Source organism: Carassius gibelio, chromosome A2 (assembly GCF_023724105.1).
Source record: "Carassius gibelio isolate Cgi1373 ecotype wild population from Czech Republic chromosome A2, carGib1.2-hapl.c, whole genome shotgun sequence".
In the NCBI taxonomy this organism is placed as follows: Eukaryota; Metazoa; Chordata; class Actinopteri; order Cypriniformes; family Cyprinidae; genus Carassius; species Carassius gibelio.
This window is the reverse complement of record NC_068372.1, coordinates 10,467,283-10,484,708: the sequence shown is the minus strand read 5'-3', so window position 1 is coordinate 10,484,708 and position 17,426 is coordinate 10,467,283. Positions and strand designations below refer to the sequence as shown.

At 36.1% G+C, this 17,426-nt stretch overlaps 1 protein-coding gene across 3 annotated transcripts in view; it reads right to left on the bottom strand.

Moving 5' to 3' along the window:
• Nucleotides 1-2,526: 2,526 nt before the first annotated feature.
• The window catches only part of LOC128022630 (PEX5-related protein-like), a 56,936-nt gene continuing 42,036 nt past the window's right edge, over nucleotides 2,527-17,426 (bottom strand). For all 3 annotated transcript variants that reach the window (XM_052610368.1, XM_052610385.1, XM_052610377.1), the window contains 6 exons: nucleotides 12,799-12,942; nucleotides 9,166-9,236; nucleotides 8,764-8,982; nucleotides 5,876-6,041; nucleotides 3,071-3,228; nucleotides 2,527-2,930 (listed from right to left, as the gene is read on the bottom strand). In XM_052610368.1, the coding sequence (XP_052466328.1) occupies nucleotides 2,741-2,930; nucleotides 3,071-3,228; nucleotides 5,876-6,041; nucleotides 8,764-8,982; nucleotides 9,166-9,236; nucleotides 12,799-12,942 (948 nt within the window). In that variant the 3' untranslated portion in view covers nucleotides 2,527-2,740. The remainder of the gene's footprint in view (nucleotides 2,931-3,070; nucleotides 3,229-5,875; nucleotides 6,042-8,763; nucleotides 8,983-9,165; nucleotides 9,237-12,798; nucleotides 12,943-17,426) is intronic.

Sequence of the window (17,426 nt, the reverse complement as noted above, 5' to 3'; positions counted from 1 at the left end):
CTGCCACTGGGATAAGCAGTGGGACTTTAGTTAACATCCAGCACTGAGAGAACTGCTAGTGGGGACAAGGTGGGGCTGGATGGGGGAGGCTGAATAGTGGAAGTGGGGAGATGAGGTCTTAAAGAGACAGTAGATGTGACTGCATGTTTATTTGGTCAGTGTCACAGCTGAGAATGTGTTAAACAGAACAATATTTGCCATATTTATTTATTTACCATTTGTTCACATTATCTAGGTGTATGCACAAAAAGCAGGAATGATTCCTGAATGTAGGATCACAACGTAATAAAGGCCTATCAGCAATTTATTAAAATGGAAATCTTTTCCATGTAGTGCATTGCCAACTCTTTAATTTCAAGTGCTTCATTGAATTGCTTCCTGTTAATTATGTTCATATTCAGACAAAATTGTACTGAATTATTACATGCCCACAAATTGATTTCACACATTCTGCACCACTGGATGAACACCATATTTGCATTTATGTATCTCATTTATTATTGGTTAGAAAACTGCTTGTTGAAAACTGCTCAAATACCACAAAAGCTAATTAAGGGCTGAGAATTTCTATATATGCACCCAAAGGTACAGACAGCACTAAAGTTATTCCAGTTACAAAGAAAGTATTTTGAGTCGCTTTATATCTGAAGATGATATGACAGTTCATGAAACACAAAACTTGCCAAGTCATCCACCTCACATCCTCCCATTCCCTAAAATCCTAAAGAAATCCATAAACTAATTTTAAGCCATTCTCCTTTTCAACCACACAGCTTTATTTTCAGAGCCTTGATGATGTAAGGTGTCTAAAATTTCAACTTGCAGAGGAAATCTTGGATAACCCATATCAAATCTAATGCTTACAGTATTTAAGGTCATTCAAGGTTATGTCTTAATTTGTGTATAATATAAGATGACATTTGTACCACTGCATTATTTCAAACAGAAGGAAAGCAGTGTTCAGTGTGTGCCTGTGGGTGCTGCCCTGGTGACAGGATTTCTAAATAATTTAAAGGTCAGGGGTGCCCTTAGATTTGAAAGGAAACTCAGAGACACAATCATATTTCAGTTCTTCTAAAATACAACTTTAATAAATTGGTTATAAATGCATCTTGTTAATATTAATGTTAATGTAGGATTGAAAGATGATAAATGATGAGTAGACATGCATACATTGTGTGACTGTTCCATGAAAGAATCTATTTTACAAATAAATAAATACATTTCCTCTTGCTATTCTGCTCTGCAGCCCTGGTCATAGCAAAACTAGTGTAATTCACTACAATACATGTCATCAATGCCCGCATACTGTGTTCATACATGGCATATGTATGTTTAAATATTGTCATATATAGTGTATTTGTGTTGGAATTTTGGTCCGTCAAAAATGTATGTCATTAGTAGTTACATTCACTTTAAAGTTAAAATAGACCATAAAATAGGGAAATCTCTTTTGTGTGTCATACATGCAATCATCAGATTTCATTTGTATTATTTAAATTGTAGGTGCATCTAATGAAGCAATTTATCTGATTTTGCCCAAACTAAATTATAAAGACTATTAAATGCTATTTATGTCTTTAAATACTGTGTGTCATTCATTGCCCTTCAATTATTTCAGCTAACTCCTGTTACACCAGTTTTCCTCATAATGCATAGTAGCAAAATTATAAAGACACCAAAGTTAGTTAGGTTTTTTTTTGCTAATTTTAGCAATAAATAAATAAATAAATTGCTGGTTTGCATAGTTATGTCTTCAACGAAAATATCCAGCCTAATTGTATATAAAGGAGCCAAAATCATAACTGTTCTAGCACATGGCTTCTTCGCTAGAAACTGCTCTATCCATATAAATAGAAAGCAATTTCAGTCACATGAATTGCACTTCAAACTTACCAGGCCAAACAACTGAACTATATGCCCAAAACGCTGTTCATAGATTTGTGAATGTATTTAGTCCCTTTATATGTTTGGGCTAACGGTCTTACATAAACTCACTCACTTTCAACATGATACTGCTTTTGCTGTGACCTTTCATGCAGAGTCTTTGAAGTTGCTTCCCACCGAGCCCTGATCCAGAATGCCCTGGAGCATGCAGCATTAAAAGGGTCTTGCTGGAAGCCTGGGGAACACGCCCTGCCTGCACACATGGGCACAGATCACCCTGAAAGGGTAGTGTCCTGAAGTGAAATTCAGCTAGCATCACTCTTCACACTGCACTTGGCCTCACTGGGCTTAATAGAGGACTGGATATATTGCTATGCTCTTTTCAGCGAAACAACGTCGCCACCTTGTGGAAAGACACATAAATTAACATAGTAAAATGAACAGATTAAAAACACTCAAACTGAACAAAAGTTCTTCAGAATTGGCCGTGATAAACAGCTAGGTTTTTGAAAGGATTAATACTCAATTCCCATCCACAAGCGAAACAATATTCCTACAACGAGGTTTGGTTAATTTTTCAAAAGTATACACAGTTTGCTGATAACCTATAAAATATAACAAACATCAAGGAAAAGGTGCTTTAGCTCTCACTCTCTTTGACATTTATTCCTCTACTTTCAAAACCCATCAACTATTCTGTTTGTGCTCTATAGGAGATAAACACCCTCTTTAATAACCTCTGAAGAAGACAGAGGCTGCCCATAAATACATCAAAATTAGCTGTGCATATCATATTGACATTAACTTTTTGCCTATTGTACATGAATGATAGATTTCACAGGCGCAAGGTTGATCATATATCCATGTTAAAGGCCCTCATTAGGAGGTCCAGATCTCCCACGCTGGCTGCCTGGAAAAGTTCTGGTTGGTTCATGAGGGAGAGGGCAATCCGCAGAGCTGCCCAGATGTTGCTGGACATCACTTGATGACTCCTGCTCTTCTTTTGCTGGTGCAGAGCTGTCAGGAAGTTGTTCACTGCCTCCCTGCAAGAGAAAAGAGAAAGGTCAATCAGACTGTCATCAAAATTGAAAGTTTAGAAAGCTGCTTTAGCCTATTTATAACTACGCTAAGGAGACAAACAGTTCTTTCCCATCAACCCCTGCTCAGTGGTTCGGTTCATTACCTATGTGCCCCTAGGTTGATGCAGCTGATGCCGAGGTTGTATCTCGAACGGATGAAGCCTGGCTGGAGCTCCAGAGCTCTGGTGTAGGCCTCTACTGCCTCCTCACTGCGGTCCCCATTTGCCAGCGTGGCCCCGAGGCGATTCCACAGCAGATAGTCCTACGAAAACATAGAATTGGCAGAGTAAAGGGCAATCTAGGACCGGGGTTTTCCATCTGAAAGTTTCAGAGAAAATTTTTTTTTTTTTTAATCCTACAGTATTATTTTCTGCATTAAAAAGACTGGACACAAATAAGTATTATTATATTATATTATATTATATTATATTATATTATATTATATTATATTATATTATATTATATTATATTATATATTTCAATAGCATCTTTCATACGAGGAATGCAAGTATTTTACATTAAAAAAGCATTACTTCATGTGAAACAATAAAAAATACAGTAATATAAGATCGAATGAAAAAATGAAACCTACTTTATAAAGATAATATATATATATATATATATATATATATATATATATATATATATATATATATATATATATATACATAAAATATCAATTAAAATCTAGTTATTAATTATACACAACATAACACACTTTAAAATGCTTATAAATTACTTGCTAATTGAAAGCTGATGTAAAGAGAATTATTATTACCGTATTATTTATTTTAATGGCTGACATTAATTTAGTGATACAACTGTACATCCATGTGGAAACATGATAATATCTTGTAATTATTGTTTAAATCTTATTAATTTTCAAATTGTTTGTCTTAAATCAACAGCTCAAGAAAATGTTATGGGGTTTCAAACCAAAATATAACTTCCTTTTTAAGAAACATGATATTGGTTTTCATACATTTCCACTGTAGAGGACACCAGGACTAAATGTTTAGAATGTTTATTATGCATTTTGGGAGACACAACAAATGAATAGCAAAAATTATTGCTCCCTTAATTGCTTAACTGCTGGAACAGTGTATAGATAACCTTATGTTTAATGGGAAAACCTCTAGGGGCTGCTATGGGGAACACCTCGTCATGACACGTGTCTGAAGCATACATTGAAAAAACACCAACTTGTTGGCCGGCGACAGCCTCCGACGTCACTACCGGCGCGACTATAAATCTGCACCGGGAGAGCACGTCATTATCTTCTTCATCTTCACTGACTGTTTTGCTTGAAGCGTGCATCTGAAAGAACCGGTAAGGGCGATCTTTCTCTGTTTATTATGGCGACAACTAGCAAGCGCTACTCTGAGCTCAGAGTTCTCCTCTCATATGAGACCGAGTTCTCTGTTTTTTCCCCAGAGCGCTCCAGTATTGTTTCCATAGATCGAGTTGATGACTCGAGTAGATGACAAACATACTGTTTTGAAATGCAACATTCCATCTATGAGCTGCTCTATCAGAGTGCCACGAGAGCCCCTCCTTAGAACAGTATTTGAAAATCCATGCTATGGTAAGTGTGCACATGAAGTCTTTGCACACTTTCTGAAATCCACACTGTGGTAAGTTCGCACGCTAGTATTCTGTGTTATTTCTACAATCCAATATGGTGAGGGTTTTGCGCGGTTGCTTCGTGCCCTTTCTTGAGTTGGTAAAAGCCCCATTCATCTTGGGCACCACTCCACCTATGTATCCTCGGATACCTTTCTAAACAGGGTGTTGCTACTAGAGAACTGTCGAGACAGCTCTTTCAGCAACCTTATGTGTAAGCTAGCGGTAGCCCCTGTGTGACAGGCAAGACTTGGTAGAAATGCTAGGTTCTTAGCCTTATCCCTTTCAGCCTTCAACTCTACCCTGGGCCGAGGCCCTAACAATTAAGTTGGGTATGTAGCTTAGGCCTTTGGCTGTAAGGGGTACTGTCACAGACAGCTGTCTAAACGTCCCAGGGGCAACTCCCATGGAAATTGTAGAGTTGGTACTTAGTGCTCGCCATGATTCTGGCCTGCACTCCCCTCAGCATGGCGGCGTGGATATAATGTTCCCCATAGCGGCCCCTAGAGGACGCAGTTCGAAGTTCCCTCGAAGGGAACTGTCTCAGGTTACGTATGTAACCATAGTTCCCTGAGGAGGGAACGAGACACTGTGTCCTCTAGCTCCCTGCCATGCTTCGGACGCAAGCTTCAGACAAAGAAGATAGTTACGTGCTCTTTGTGTTTTTTCAATGTATGCTTCAGACACGGGTCATGACGAGGTGTTCCCCATAGCGGCCCCAAGAGGACGCAGTGTCTCGTTCCCTACTCAGGAAACTATGGTTACATACGTAACCTGAGACAGTTTTTCACTATCCTGTGCATTTATACTGCTTAAGAATGTCAGGAAATGTCCCTTTCTCAGGATACTGTATTTTAAAAATAATGTTGTAAAATCCAAATACGCTTCATAGATCTTTATTGGACAGCTTAAAACAGTAATATAGGGACACTGGAATGATAGCTGATGTCCTTGCTGCATCAAACCATGTGTAACAATGTGTCACCCCAGAGGTGTTCAAGAACTTGCAAGTGCCTTGGTGTAAAAATGGGGTACTAACATCTCACAGCAATAACCGGCAAATATTTTTCAGTCCATGAGGATGAGATGCACTCAAATCTAAATCTAAAGCGGGTGGTAGCCACACAAGATATTTATTTTGACTTTTGATATTGAAAATATGTATATTTATAACAACCCTGCTCCCAAATCAATGGCTATATTTTGTATGCATGAACTACTAAATCAATGTGCATAACAGATAGAATAGTATTTAAAATAGTGATGAATAGGACCTTCTGGCTCACCTCAGGCCGGACAGAAAGTGCAGTATTAAAGGCGTCGACAGCTTTGTCAAACTCTGAGCTGAGGTTGAAGAGCACACCAAGGCCTGTCTGGAGATCAGGGTCCACTCCTTCAGAATTCTGCTGCATTGCTTCCTGATACAACTCCAACACCTCCACCAGCTGAGAGCTATATACACACACATAACAGCATTAGCAAAACACTAAACAAAGCCAAAGTCTAAACCAGGCTGGGCAATATGAAGCTATATTTAATGGCGATAATGTAAACTGTCAATCAATATAGATTTCACTATATTGATTCTATTGCAGTATCTGTGCAGGCATGACTGCTTAAAGTTATCGAAATGTCAGAGCAATAAAGAAAAATGAATGAGAAAATTAAGAGGGTGACTTGCTGGAATGAAATCTGTTTGACAAGTTAGTTTAGTTTTTTTAAAGGGATCATCAACTGAGTATTAAAAATCCAAATTTTAAAATTGATCTTAAGAAATATGAGAGGTCATTGTACTATAAAAACATCTTTTATTTTCTTTATTTTCAATGAAGATCCAGACCACGTCAGTAAAACATTGGTCCTTTGTTCAATTCATTTAACCATGAATTCATTGACAAACAAGGCACAATTAGACACAGGATTTTCAGAAAGATTTAAACTAAGAGACGATGCTGCTAGACTATATTGGATCTGACTGTAATGTTGTACCACACAAGTGTGAGTAACTGTTTTTATTATGTGGTCACTATTTCTTTGTTTGTTATTACAGATTGTTTAATATGTACTGAGTATTTATGCATTTCTAACCCAAATCAAAGCAGCATCCATCTATGAAGGATGATCAAACATGTACACAACTGTTAGCCAAACATACCAGTGGATGTTTACTTCCAATTCTACAATCTGCCATGCCTATTCAAAGTAGTTGAAAAAGTAATTGAAAAAGGTAGTTCATTACCCCTCATTACACAATAACATGTCGAAATGCTCATTATGGCAAGTATTTACACAAATACAGTTGGTCATATTATATGGTTAAGTGAACCTAAAACACGTGGTAGAAATGTTAATCAACATATTGGATCCATGTGTTAAGACTTAAAGTGCAGCAGCCTTGAACAGTGATTATGAACAGTAATTCTGTGTCATTATTGTTAATCAAAAAACTAAAGAAGAGAAAATCACTCATTGCTGGACTGATAAACTTTCATTGCTTAAAAAGGAAAAACTTAATTCATATAATGATGACTATACAGTGTTGTATTTTAAATGTGATTATTACTTTTATGTAGTATTTTGTGCTTGAATACTACTGTGAGACACACCTAAAACATGTAAAGCTTTGTTTATTAAATTATTATGTCTTCTACTGTACATATTTGTCTTACTTGTCATTTGTATCTTTGTTTTTATTACACTATTGATTGTTTATCAACATCTTGATTACTTGCACTAGTTAGCCTAATACACAGGGGTGCACATAATTTTTTCAGCCTTGTTCTCATAAGAGAACCTGGAGATTTGGTTTGGTCCTCGTTAACACAGTTTTTTTTATTATTATGAAAGTCTGTAGGTCACTGGCTCGGAATACACACACAGACAAATCACTTGAGGGGATTCTACCGATCAAATTATTTAGCCTAAGCATCAGAATTCACAAACCAATGTCCACTATTATTTTGAACGGAAAAGAATACAAGAGCTTGTAATCACGACTTCATAAAGGGGAAATAGGACGTTTCCAATAGCGCATGAATGCAGCAGAAAAGCACTTTCTCAGCACAGTAGAATGCATTGTTTTGTTAACTTTGTGGTTTATTATTTTGAGTCGTATGAGACGCAGTGACACGGCACTCTCACAATATATTGCTTTACACATCTATCGCTTTTGCAGCTTAGACATATTCACGCAATCATGCAGCTCATATCAGTACTTTTAAATGAAAAAAGTGCATAATACACTACTTTTGATTGCATTATTAGTTTTGTGCATATGATTGTACCTGATTCATTTTCATTCATTTTCAAACCTAAAATCAGCAGGCTTCTATTTTGGCGGATTGCTGGCAAGTAATTATCCACCTTTTCCTTCTTGTAAAATGGGTGTGGCTTCCAGTCTCATCTGCATCTACTCCGTCCAGCAATTTTTTGAATGTTTTGCTGCTTGATATTGTAAGTTGGTGTGTCTTATTTTATTTTAATATATTATCTTAATTATGAGCATACTTGTTTGTAGAGCAAACAGTTTTACTGTTGTCATTCTCCTCATTATTTACCTATAACGTCTAATGAACCGGAAGTCTCACCCATAGGCTTACTTCCGCGTTGAAGGAAAAGGTTGACATGCGCTTCCGGAATTTAATGCTGCTGCTGATTAAAGCGTGTCAGTGAATGAATACAGTTTTGCACTGTGCTTTGAAAACGGCATGGGATAGCCTAGATTTATGCTTTCAGTTTGAAAATAAATCTTATATTGTACAGTTTGTCAATCTAAAATGGTAATTGTGTATTAACAGCTGTCAGCCATGTCGGTACGCAAATTTGCTGTCAGAACTTATTTATATAGCGCATTTTTTATTTTGGTCGCACATGCGGACCACTTATGTGCACCCTTGCTAATATATATGCTGTAGTATTGAAACTGTTAACAAAAATTGTGTCATTTCAAAATCAAAAATGTTGGTAACATAACCTTATTCATAAAAAAAAAAGCATTGTGATTTTGGTCATATCACCTACTCCTAATTTTAATTTACAATCTTTCAGTCAGTACCTTTATCCACTATGCCACGCTAGTCCCGCCTTTATTAAAACTAAAAAAAGCAGACCACATACATATGATTTATATATGCAGTATGTGAACGTTAATTCCTGTGAGTGAATGTGAATGTACCATCCGAGAGTGGAAATGTGGGATATGAAGGACCCTCTGCGGCGAGGCAGTGGGGAACCATCTAGAGGGCTGTGATCCTGGAGTAGATGTCTGTATCTTGGGTTGTATCTAATCCAGCGGTGGAGAGCCTCACATGCTTCCGGATGCTGTCCTGTATTGGTCAGGCTCACTGCTAGGGCCAACAGGGCCTTCAGATTGTTTGGGCACAGCTCCAAACATCTGTTTGAAAAAAAAAAACAGACGACAAACAACTATTTTTGCAATTCGACTTATTACCACTAATTGTGCAAAAGCTCTTAAAGCATTAAGGTAATTTCCTCATACATCATGTAACATGTTTGCAAATATAATAAGACTTGTGACTCCGCATAAATCACAAACCCCCCTATTATTTCTACTCACCTCTGAAGACAAACAATGGCTGCCTGCTCATTCTCATTCTCTGCTTGTATGGTACCTAAAACCTGCCAAGTCTTTGTAGAGGGGGAAAAGAGCAGTATTGTTTGAAACAAAGTCACAAAATTATTAGAGAAAAACTAAAATATAACAGCTTGAACATATATAGCTTGAAGGTCACTGTAAAACAGTATAAAATTAGTGGGCCTGCCAGTTTTCTGAATCATATTATTGTTCCCTCTCTTTATGCTTGGCCAATGCATGTAATGGCCCGTCACTTTGGGGGTGATGGTGTTGGACTTTAATGTGGTTTTGATTCAAGTTAAACAGGATCATATTCATAAGCCATCCCAGAGGTTTACGCCATCTGTCTGGGATCGCCTTGGCACTTAAACCATGGGAAGCTTCATTAAATATTTGATGGTGCTGACTGGCCAATAATGAGATATAGCAGGAGCTGTGAGGAATAAAATGGATTAGCAGTGGAAATCAAACATATTTGCTTTGTGCAGTTAAATTACTAAGTTTATTTTATTTATTTTTTTTCTTTGTCGGTAAAAACACTAAGTAAGTTACTTGCCTTTTTACTTTTTTATTTTTTAAAGGGATAAAACATTCAAACTAAACTGAATTGAATACAGTACATAATTATTTTGCAATTTCTAGTGAGCCGCCTTGATCTCTACTGATTACAGCAGCTCTCAGAGATGGAACCTCATAAGGGACTGATTTAGAATGATCTAAATATAAATTCTTAAACTTTAAGATTTATTGGTCACCCCAATCTTCTATACATTACTATTCAAACATTTGGCATTGGTTATGTTTTTGACAGAAGTCTTTTACTCACCAGTTGCAATTATTTAATAAAAAATTCAGTAATAAATTATAACAATTAACAAAATGATATATAATTATATAAAATATATATAATTATATAAAACGATTATATTGCGTAACATAGTTACAATTTATACTACAGGGCAGTTGGATTCTTGATTCTGATTGGTTAATGAATGTTTAGGGAAACACACCCTTTAAAGAGTTCCAGGCAGGTCTTGAATGCATTACAGTTTAATATCACTTCGCCAAATGATTTCAGTTATTTCAAATGTCCTTAGTTACAGCCTACAACTGCAAAAGAACAAAAACCCACAAAAAAATGTATCAAGCATATAAATATATTAAACAATAGGATAAAAATGACAAACAATTTTTAGGTCTTCCCCCCAAAATTCTGTTTTATTATCTATGGAAGAACTAGTGTATTTCTCCTGCTTTCTCCCATATAAATGAAAACACATACAATACAGACACACACACACACACTCGCACTCACACCCCTAGGAAAAAATAACCTATGCCATATTAAAAATAAAAAATATTCATACTACTGTAAGTATACTTCAAATTAATTTACATATTTATTGGTATATCACTTAAGACTTACTGATATAAAATTATAATTACATTTTATTTGGATTATTTCTTTATTGTACAATGCACATTTCTTAATATTATGGCAAAAACATTTAAATATCATTTTTAATAAGATTTTATGATTTCTTTAAAGCTGCAGTTGGTAACTTTTGACGCTCTAGCGGTTAATAAACAGAACTGCTTGCATCTTGCGGAAGAACATCGTAGCCGGAACTACTTCTCTCTGTTTATGTCTATGAAGAATCACAAAGGTACTGGGTTACTCCGCCGCGGTACCCCGAAGCAATCTAAAATAGTCAGAATATAAACACTTATTATAGGTGCACCCTAGTGATTCAGGACAAGCTAAAAACACGGTTTGAAAAATGGATTCATGGTGCACTCGCTTATTATATACATTTTTCTACATTTTGAACACAAACAAAGTTACGGACCGCAGCTCTGATTGGTTGTTTTCTTACCGGGAGCGGTCTGTAACTGCAAATGGCAATAGGACCACTGGGAGGAGCCAGAGGAGCTTGATGTTTTCACAGATTATCTGTCCCATATTCTACTGTCAGGACATAATGACCGGTTTAACAAATATGTAAAAAATATATTTTTACAAAAGTTACCTAGCTTTACCTGCAGCTTTAAGTGCAAGATATTTGAAGTGAACCTGAAGTATATTTGCAATAGTTCCACTTTAGCACAATCAGATATACTTAAGTATATCTTCAGCTGGACCTCAGCATTACTTCCACACAATTAAAGTGCATTAAGCAAAAAAATTAGTTGTTCCAATTTAGGAGACTCTAAGCATACCAGTAAAATCTTCTTGTCAGCACTGCCCTGCGAATTTTCTGCAAAATATTACTGCAACTTTAAAGCTACATGACATTTCTCAGTAGCAAGGTGGTAGCATTGCTGTTCTTGAACTTTCAGTTCCGCTATTAGTAGAGAATGTTGTAAAAGAGACACTGCTACTTCTTATGTTCCCATAACACACTATTTATTTGCTACATCGTTAGAAGAATGGCATCTACACTAATATTAGTCTGATTCTCTCTTATTTCGAGGTCACCGTAGCCACCACATTCAGTCTGTATCCAGATCATATGGTCACTGCAGTCACCCAGATCCAGTATGTATCCAGATCAGATGGTGGATCAGCACCTAGAAAGGACCTCTACAACCCTGAATGTCAGCGGACACCAGGACAAGTAGATGAGCCCCAGAGACAGATTCCCAGTAATGACCTTGTCTCAGATGACCACCTGGAAAAGACCACAAGAAACAGATGATTCTTCTGCACAATCTGACTTTGCTGCAGGCTGGAATTGAACTGCTGGTTTCGTCTGGCCAGAGGAAAGTCAGTCTTTGACTGAGCCTGGTTTCTCCCAAGGTTTTTTCTCCATTCTGTCACCGATGGAGTTTTGGTTCCTTGCCAGTGTCGCCTCTTGTTGCTTAGTTGGGGACACTTCATTACCAGCATTTTTGTTAACTTGATTGCACAGATACTATTTAAACTGAACTGAGCTGGATGATGAGATCATTGAATTCAATGATGAATTGATTTTTGCTTTATTGTCACATTATTTTCCTATATAATACTGTTCAGTTGCTTTTTTACAATCTATATTGTTAAAAGCACTATATAAATAAAGGTGACTTGACTTCAACAAAGGTGTATGGACAATTATTCCTTATTTTCAATTTTACTTTATTTTAAAATACATTTATTAATTTGATGGCAAGGTTGAGTTTTTAGCAGCCATTACTCTATATACTGATCAAATAACATTTTGTATTATTATCAATACAGAAAACAGTTGCTGCTACAGTATTTTGAATGGTTTTTACAGAAATATTAAGCAACAATATTGATAAACATACAGCACCAAAATGATAATGGTTACCTAAATATATATAGGCTATTTAGTCAACCATTATCATCTTGGACCCCCCCCCCCTTTATGCTCTGTGTAATGCATTCTTTTTTTCCCATTTATTCTATGTAAGGTTAACTATGTAATGTTAAATAATATTAATTGCAAAAAATGGCAAGCTGCCTTTGAATTTGGTTAAATAAACAGTAAACTTGCTAAGTTTTGTAAAAGAGCTAATTTGTATGAAAGGTTAAAGCACGCACACACACACACACACACACACACACACACTCACACAAATACTCAATGAACTTCTCTTGGAGTTCTTTACCTCTGAGTCTTGAGGGTCTTGTAAGATGGATGCTTCTAGCAGTAGTACAGCACTGTTCAGATCCCCATCCCTGCATTTCTGCAGCCCCTGTTCAAAGGCATCGGTGTAGTCTTTGTAAGGGTTATTAGAATGGAAGCAGTAACCCTGGAAGCAAAAGGACCAAATAAAACAAGCTTAAAGGATTAGTTCATTTTAAAATTACAATTTCCTGATAATTTACTCACCCCCAATGTCATCCAAGATCTTTACATCTTTCTTTCTTCAGTCGAAAACAAATAAAGTTTTTTGATGAAAACATTCCAGTATTTTTTCCTTATAGTGGACTTCAACGGCTAGCAAACAGATGAAGGTCAAAATTACTGTTTCGGTGCAACTTCAAAGGGCTCTACAAAATACCAAATGAGGGATAAGGGTCTTATCTAGCGAAACAATCAGTCATTTTCTAAAAATAAATAAATAAATAAATGTATATGCTTTATAAACAGAAATGCTTGCATTATACTGCCCTGCGATGCTCCTTCCAGGACTTCACGTAATAAGTAATCACGTTGAAAAGGTCACGCTTGACACATTGACTCAGTCAATGTTTACAAATATGGAGAAGGAGGACCGTTCAAAAGTAATGTTCAATGACACATATTAAATTTATTTTGTAAACAGTGCTGAAGTTCACTATAAGGAGAATAATCCTGGAATGTTTTCATCAAAAACCTTCATTTCTTTTTGACTGAAGAAAGAAATAAGTAAACATCTTGGATGACATGGGGGTGAGTAAATTATCAGGAAATTTTTATTTGAAAGTGAACTAATCCTTTAATGAAAACAAATTAAAAACCATGAGCAAGTATTAGGATTATTTTAATGGAATAGTTGAGAGCAGGACTTATTGCAAGCTTTTCAAAATTTGAAGAGGTAGATGGTGGTGTGTTGATAATTCGATCATGTTGAGGTCTTTAATATTGCAGTGGAAAATGCAGTCAGGCTAATAAGAGGCATGGGGAGAAGAAAAGGGCACAGGAACTCACACTTCAAATGATCCACCGCAAAGCCATTTGCCCAAAATTCACACCATCCAGGACACTACACTATAAACTAAGACTCAAATGAATGCAAAAACAGACTGCTCCATCTTGCCACAGGCTCTTAAAATACTAAACATCACATAAAAAATGCAACACTGGGTGTTCAACTCCCATCAAGCCAGTGTAAATGAAAATAATGTAGAGAAATATCATGATTACAGTAATGCACACAGCAGATTATTATATTTTTTTTTTTTACAAGAACCAACATACCATTAGAAAACACAACTAAACCCTTTCATTTTCTTATTTATAAAAAAGGAGGATGTCCTTAAGAAACTTCTAAATAGTTTTTAATGAACTGCACAAAATTAGAATTAATTTTAAGCAACCATCCACAACACCAAAGATACTGAAAAGCAGCATCCTATCAACCACCCAAAGCAAATTTAATGAATAGAAAGTACTGTTTGGAAGTACACAATGATGAAACATAAAAGAACATTTTTGATTAAAGAGAGCATTATCCAGTATCTGGAGTCTATAACATTTGAAGTGATAATCTACCACTTTATCAGTTCTGCCACAACATAATATGCAATACAGAGGGCAACCATCATAATATACATTCAAGAGCCAGTAAGATGAAAATTCTAAGCTTCCTATCACTGTTTATAAGTCCTGTACATTAGGTTTAAATCCATCCAAGGTTAAAAAACATTGTCATTTTGTCAAAATATCATTTTAAAATTACCTCAATTCTCAGAGATCCCCAAACGGTTCGCGCGAAGCTGTTCAAAAGATTCAGTTTCCTTAAACCCCACCTTTCGGTTGCATACTGTGTTCTTATTGGTCAACTAACATAATCAGTTTGGATTGGTTGTTCCGCACACACCTCCACGGTAAACTATGCGTTAGCATCTGTTTGGGGTGAATTATGTCTTATTCCTCTCATCCCGAAGCAAACAGTAAAATAAAAAACTTGAACAGTCTCGCTGCTTTTTCTTCTGTGTGGGTGTATTCCCATATATCGTGGTCACATTAGATATAACGAAGGGAGACATGAAAAACAGACGCGTTGTTTTCATATGGATTACTTTATCACAGAATATCTGTTTTCAGCAGCACTTGTTTAGTTTTAAAGTAGACATGTCAAGCTTTCTATAGATATCTCTCAAATTGTCTCTTCGTTGAGTATTCACGGAGTTACACTTCATTTTAATGACGTGTTTGTACATGACGATCAGCACAAACAAAGGCTGCAGACAGCACACATACAGATAAGACGCTCGGGAGAAAACAGACACATAACTTCATAATCATACTTCGCGTTGTGATTTGGAGATGCTCGTTGTTCTAAATAAAGTTGGTAATGAACCATCTTTTATGGCCAAACGCTTTGAAAATCCCGCTGTACTCACCGAGATTAGAAAAGCAGTCTTCAGTGAAATGTTGTGAACACAAGAAAAGGGATTTGTTGTACTGCTCTGGTATTGTGGTGAAAATGAATTTTAGCCATTGGTTCTTCTGATCTTCATTCTTTGGCAGTGAAAATAAAACAAACGGTCTCCTCGACATGATGCTCTCACACCAACCAGAGCGTCTGTGTGTGGGGGGTGGTGCTGGTCATAGTTCCGTTTCTCCCAAGACGGTAGGCTGAGATTATTATGCAAAGTGTTCCTAGTGACGTACATAGAGATGGGCAAAAGATTTGAAATCTATAACGACTCGTTTCAGCGATTCAGAGTCGACTCCTTACTTTAGAAGCCAATAACTTTATAAATTGTGTACTTTTTGGTTTAATTATTTGCACATTGTTTACACAGATGGACAGCTACATCATACACTGTAATACAGGTAATTTTTGATTTCCCATCTGTGTGGCTCTTTCATGTGGTGGTATGGAAAAGCACATTTGATGGGTTAATAGAGTGGTTTCCTTTGATTAAAGGTGCTGTATGTAATTTATTTACAGTACTAAGCAGTAAATGTATGATTTTATAGATTTAGAAAACATACAGTTCACTTGCTCATTTCTCAGAAAAACAATCCTATAGCCAATTATCCTACTTTGAAATGTTTTGTTTTGATATGTGTAATTACACCCACTGGAAATTTATTCAGTTATATTTTGGCATCCTGGGTGGCCAGCTGGCAGAAGACACAGCATATTGCAGCCATGGAAACCAGCAAACAAACTGGGTCTGAAATTCTACCCAACCTAAAAAGTAGGGCTGTGAATCTTTGGGTAGGCAGTGATTCTATTTGATTCACATTTTTTTTCGATTCAATTCAAGAATGATTTTTGCAAATTTAGAACGATTCAATTAGTTTCTATTCACAATTAAATTTTATTTGATTCGATTATAACGATTAGATTATGCATTCTTTAAGTGCATTCACAGGATTATTGAAACGCTTTCTCCAAATTCTTTAAATGCTTAGTCAGGGGCAAATTACAGCAGCCTTTATAGTCAGATAACCATAGTTAAAAAACAAAACAAAAAAACAATTGTCCATTGTTAGATGCTAGTTTAATGATGCCATGGCATGACATGGCATACGTAAAAATTTATGTAAGCCAAGATTTATATGTATAAGCTAACATTTTGTCATAAAACAACTTTGGTTATGTCAAGATAATGGAAAATTAAGTCATTATAACGAGAAAAAAACTCTGGTTGTGTCAAGATAATGAGAAAATTAAGTGTTATGACAAGAAAACAACTCTGGTTATGTCAAGAAAATGAGAAAAGTCATTATAATGAGAAAACCACTCTCGCTATGTCAAGATCACAAGAAAATTAAGTCATTATAACAAGAAAACAAGAATGTTTACTTTTTAAATGGAAATAGTTAAATAAATCAACTTTTGGATGATATTCTAATTATATGACCAGCACCTGTAAACTAGAAATACAGAATACAACACCCCATCAGTTATACGTATTCAGGTCTTTAGTGCCACCTGTTGGAGCAGTTTTGTAACTTCTTAGAGAACAACTTTTGTTATGTCAAGATCATGAGAAAATTAAGTCGTTATAATGAGAAAACAACTCTGGTTATGTCAAGATAATGGGAACATTAAGTGTTATAACAAGAAAACAACTCTGGTTATGTACAGAGAATAATGGGAAAATTAAGTCATTATAACGAGAAAAAAAATCTGGTTATGTCAAGATAATGGGAAAATTAAGTCGTTATAATGAGAAAACAACTCTAGTTATGTCAAGTTAATTAGAAAATTAAGTTGTGGGTACAACTCTGGTTATGTCAAGACAACAGGAAAATTAAGTCGTTATAACGAGAAAACAACTCTGGTTATTAGGGGAGGGCGGATCGATCTAAATATCGATAGTATCGATGCCAACACTGGTATTGTTATCGGAGCGATACAATTGTAATTGAATCGATATTATAATTTAAATATCTCTCATCTACGTTCATTATACTTTGCTTGTGTCTTCTACCTCTACAATCCTGAGCAAACCAAACGCTGCTTTCACATCCTGGCCCAACTTTGCAAATCCTCCCCCTCCAGCTGCTCTGCTGTGATTCGTTGTTGTGTCGTCATGTGACTCACTAACACAACGTGCCAAGGAGCAG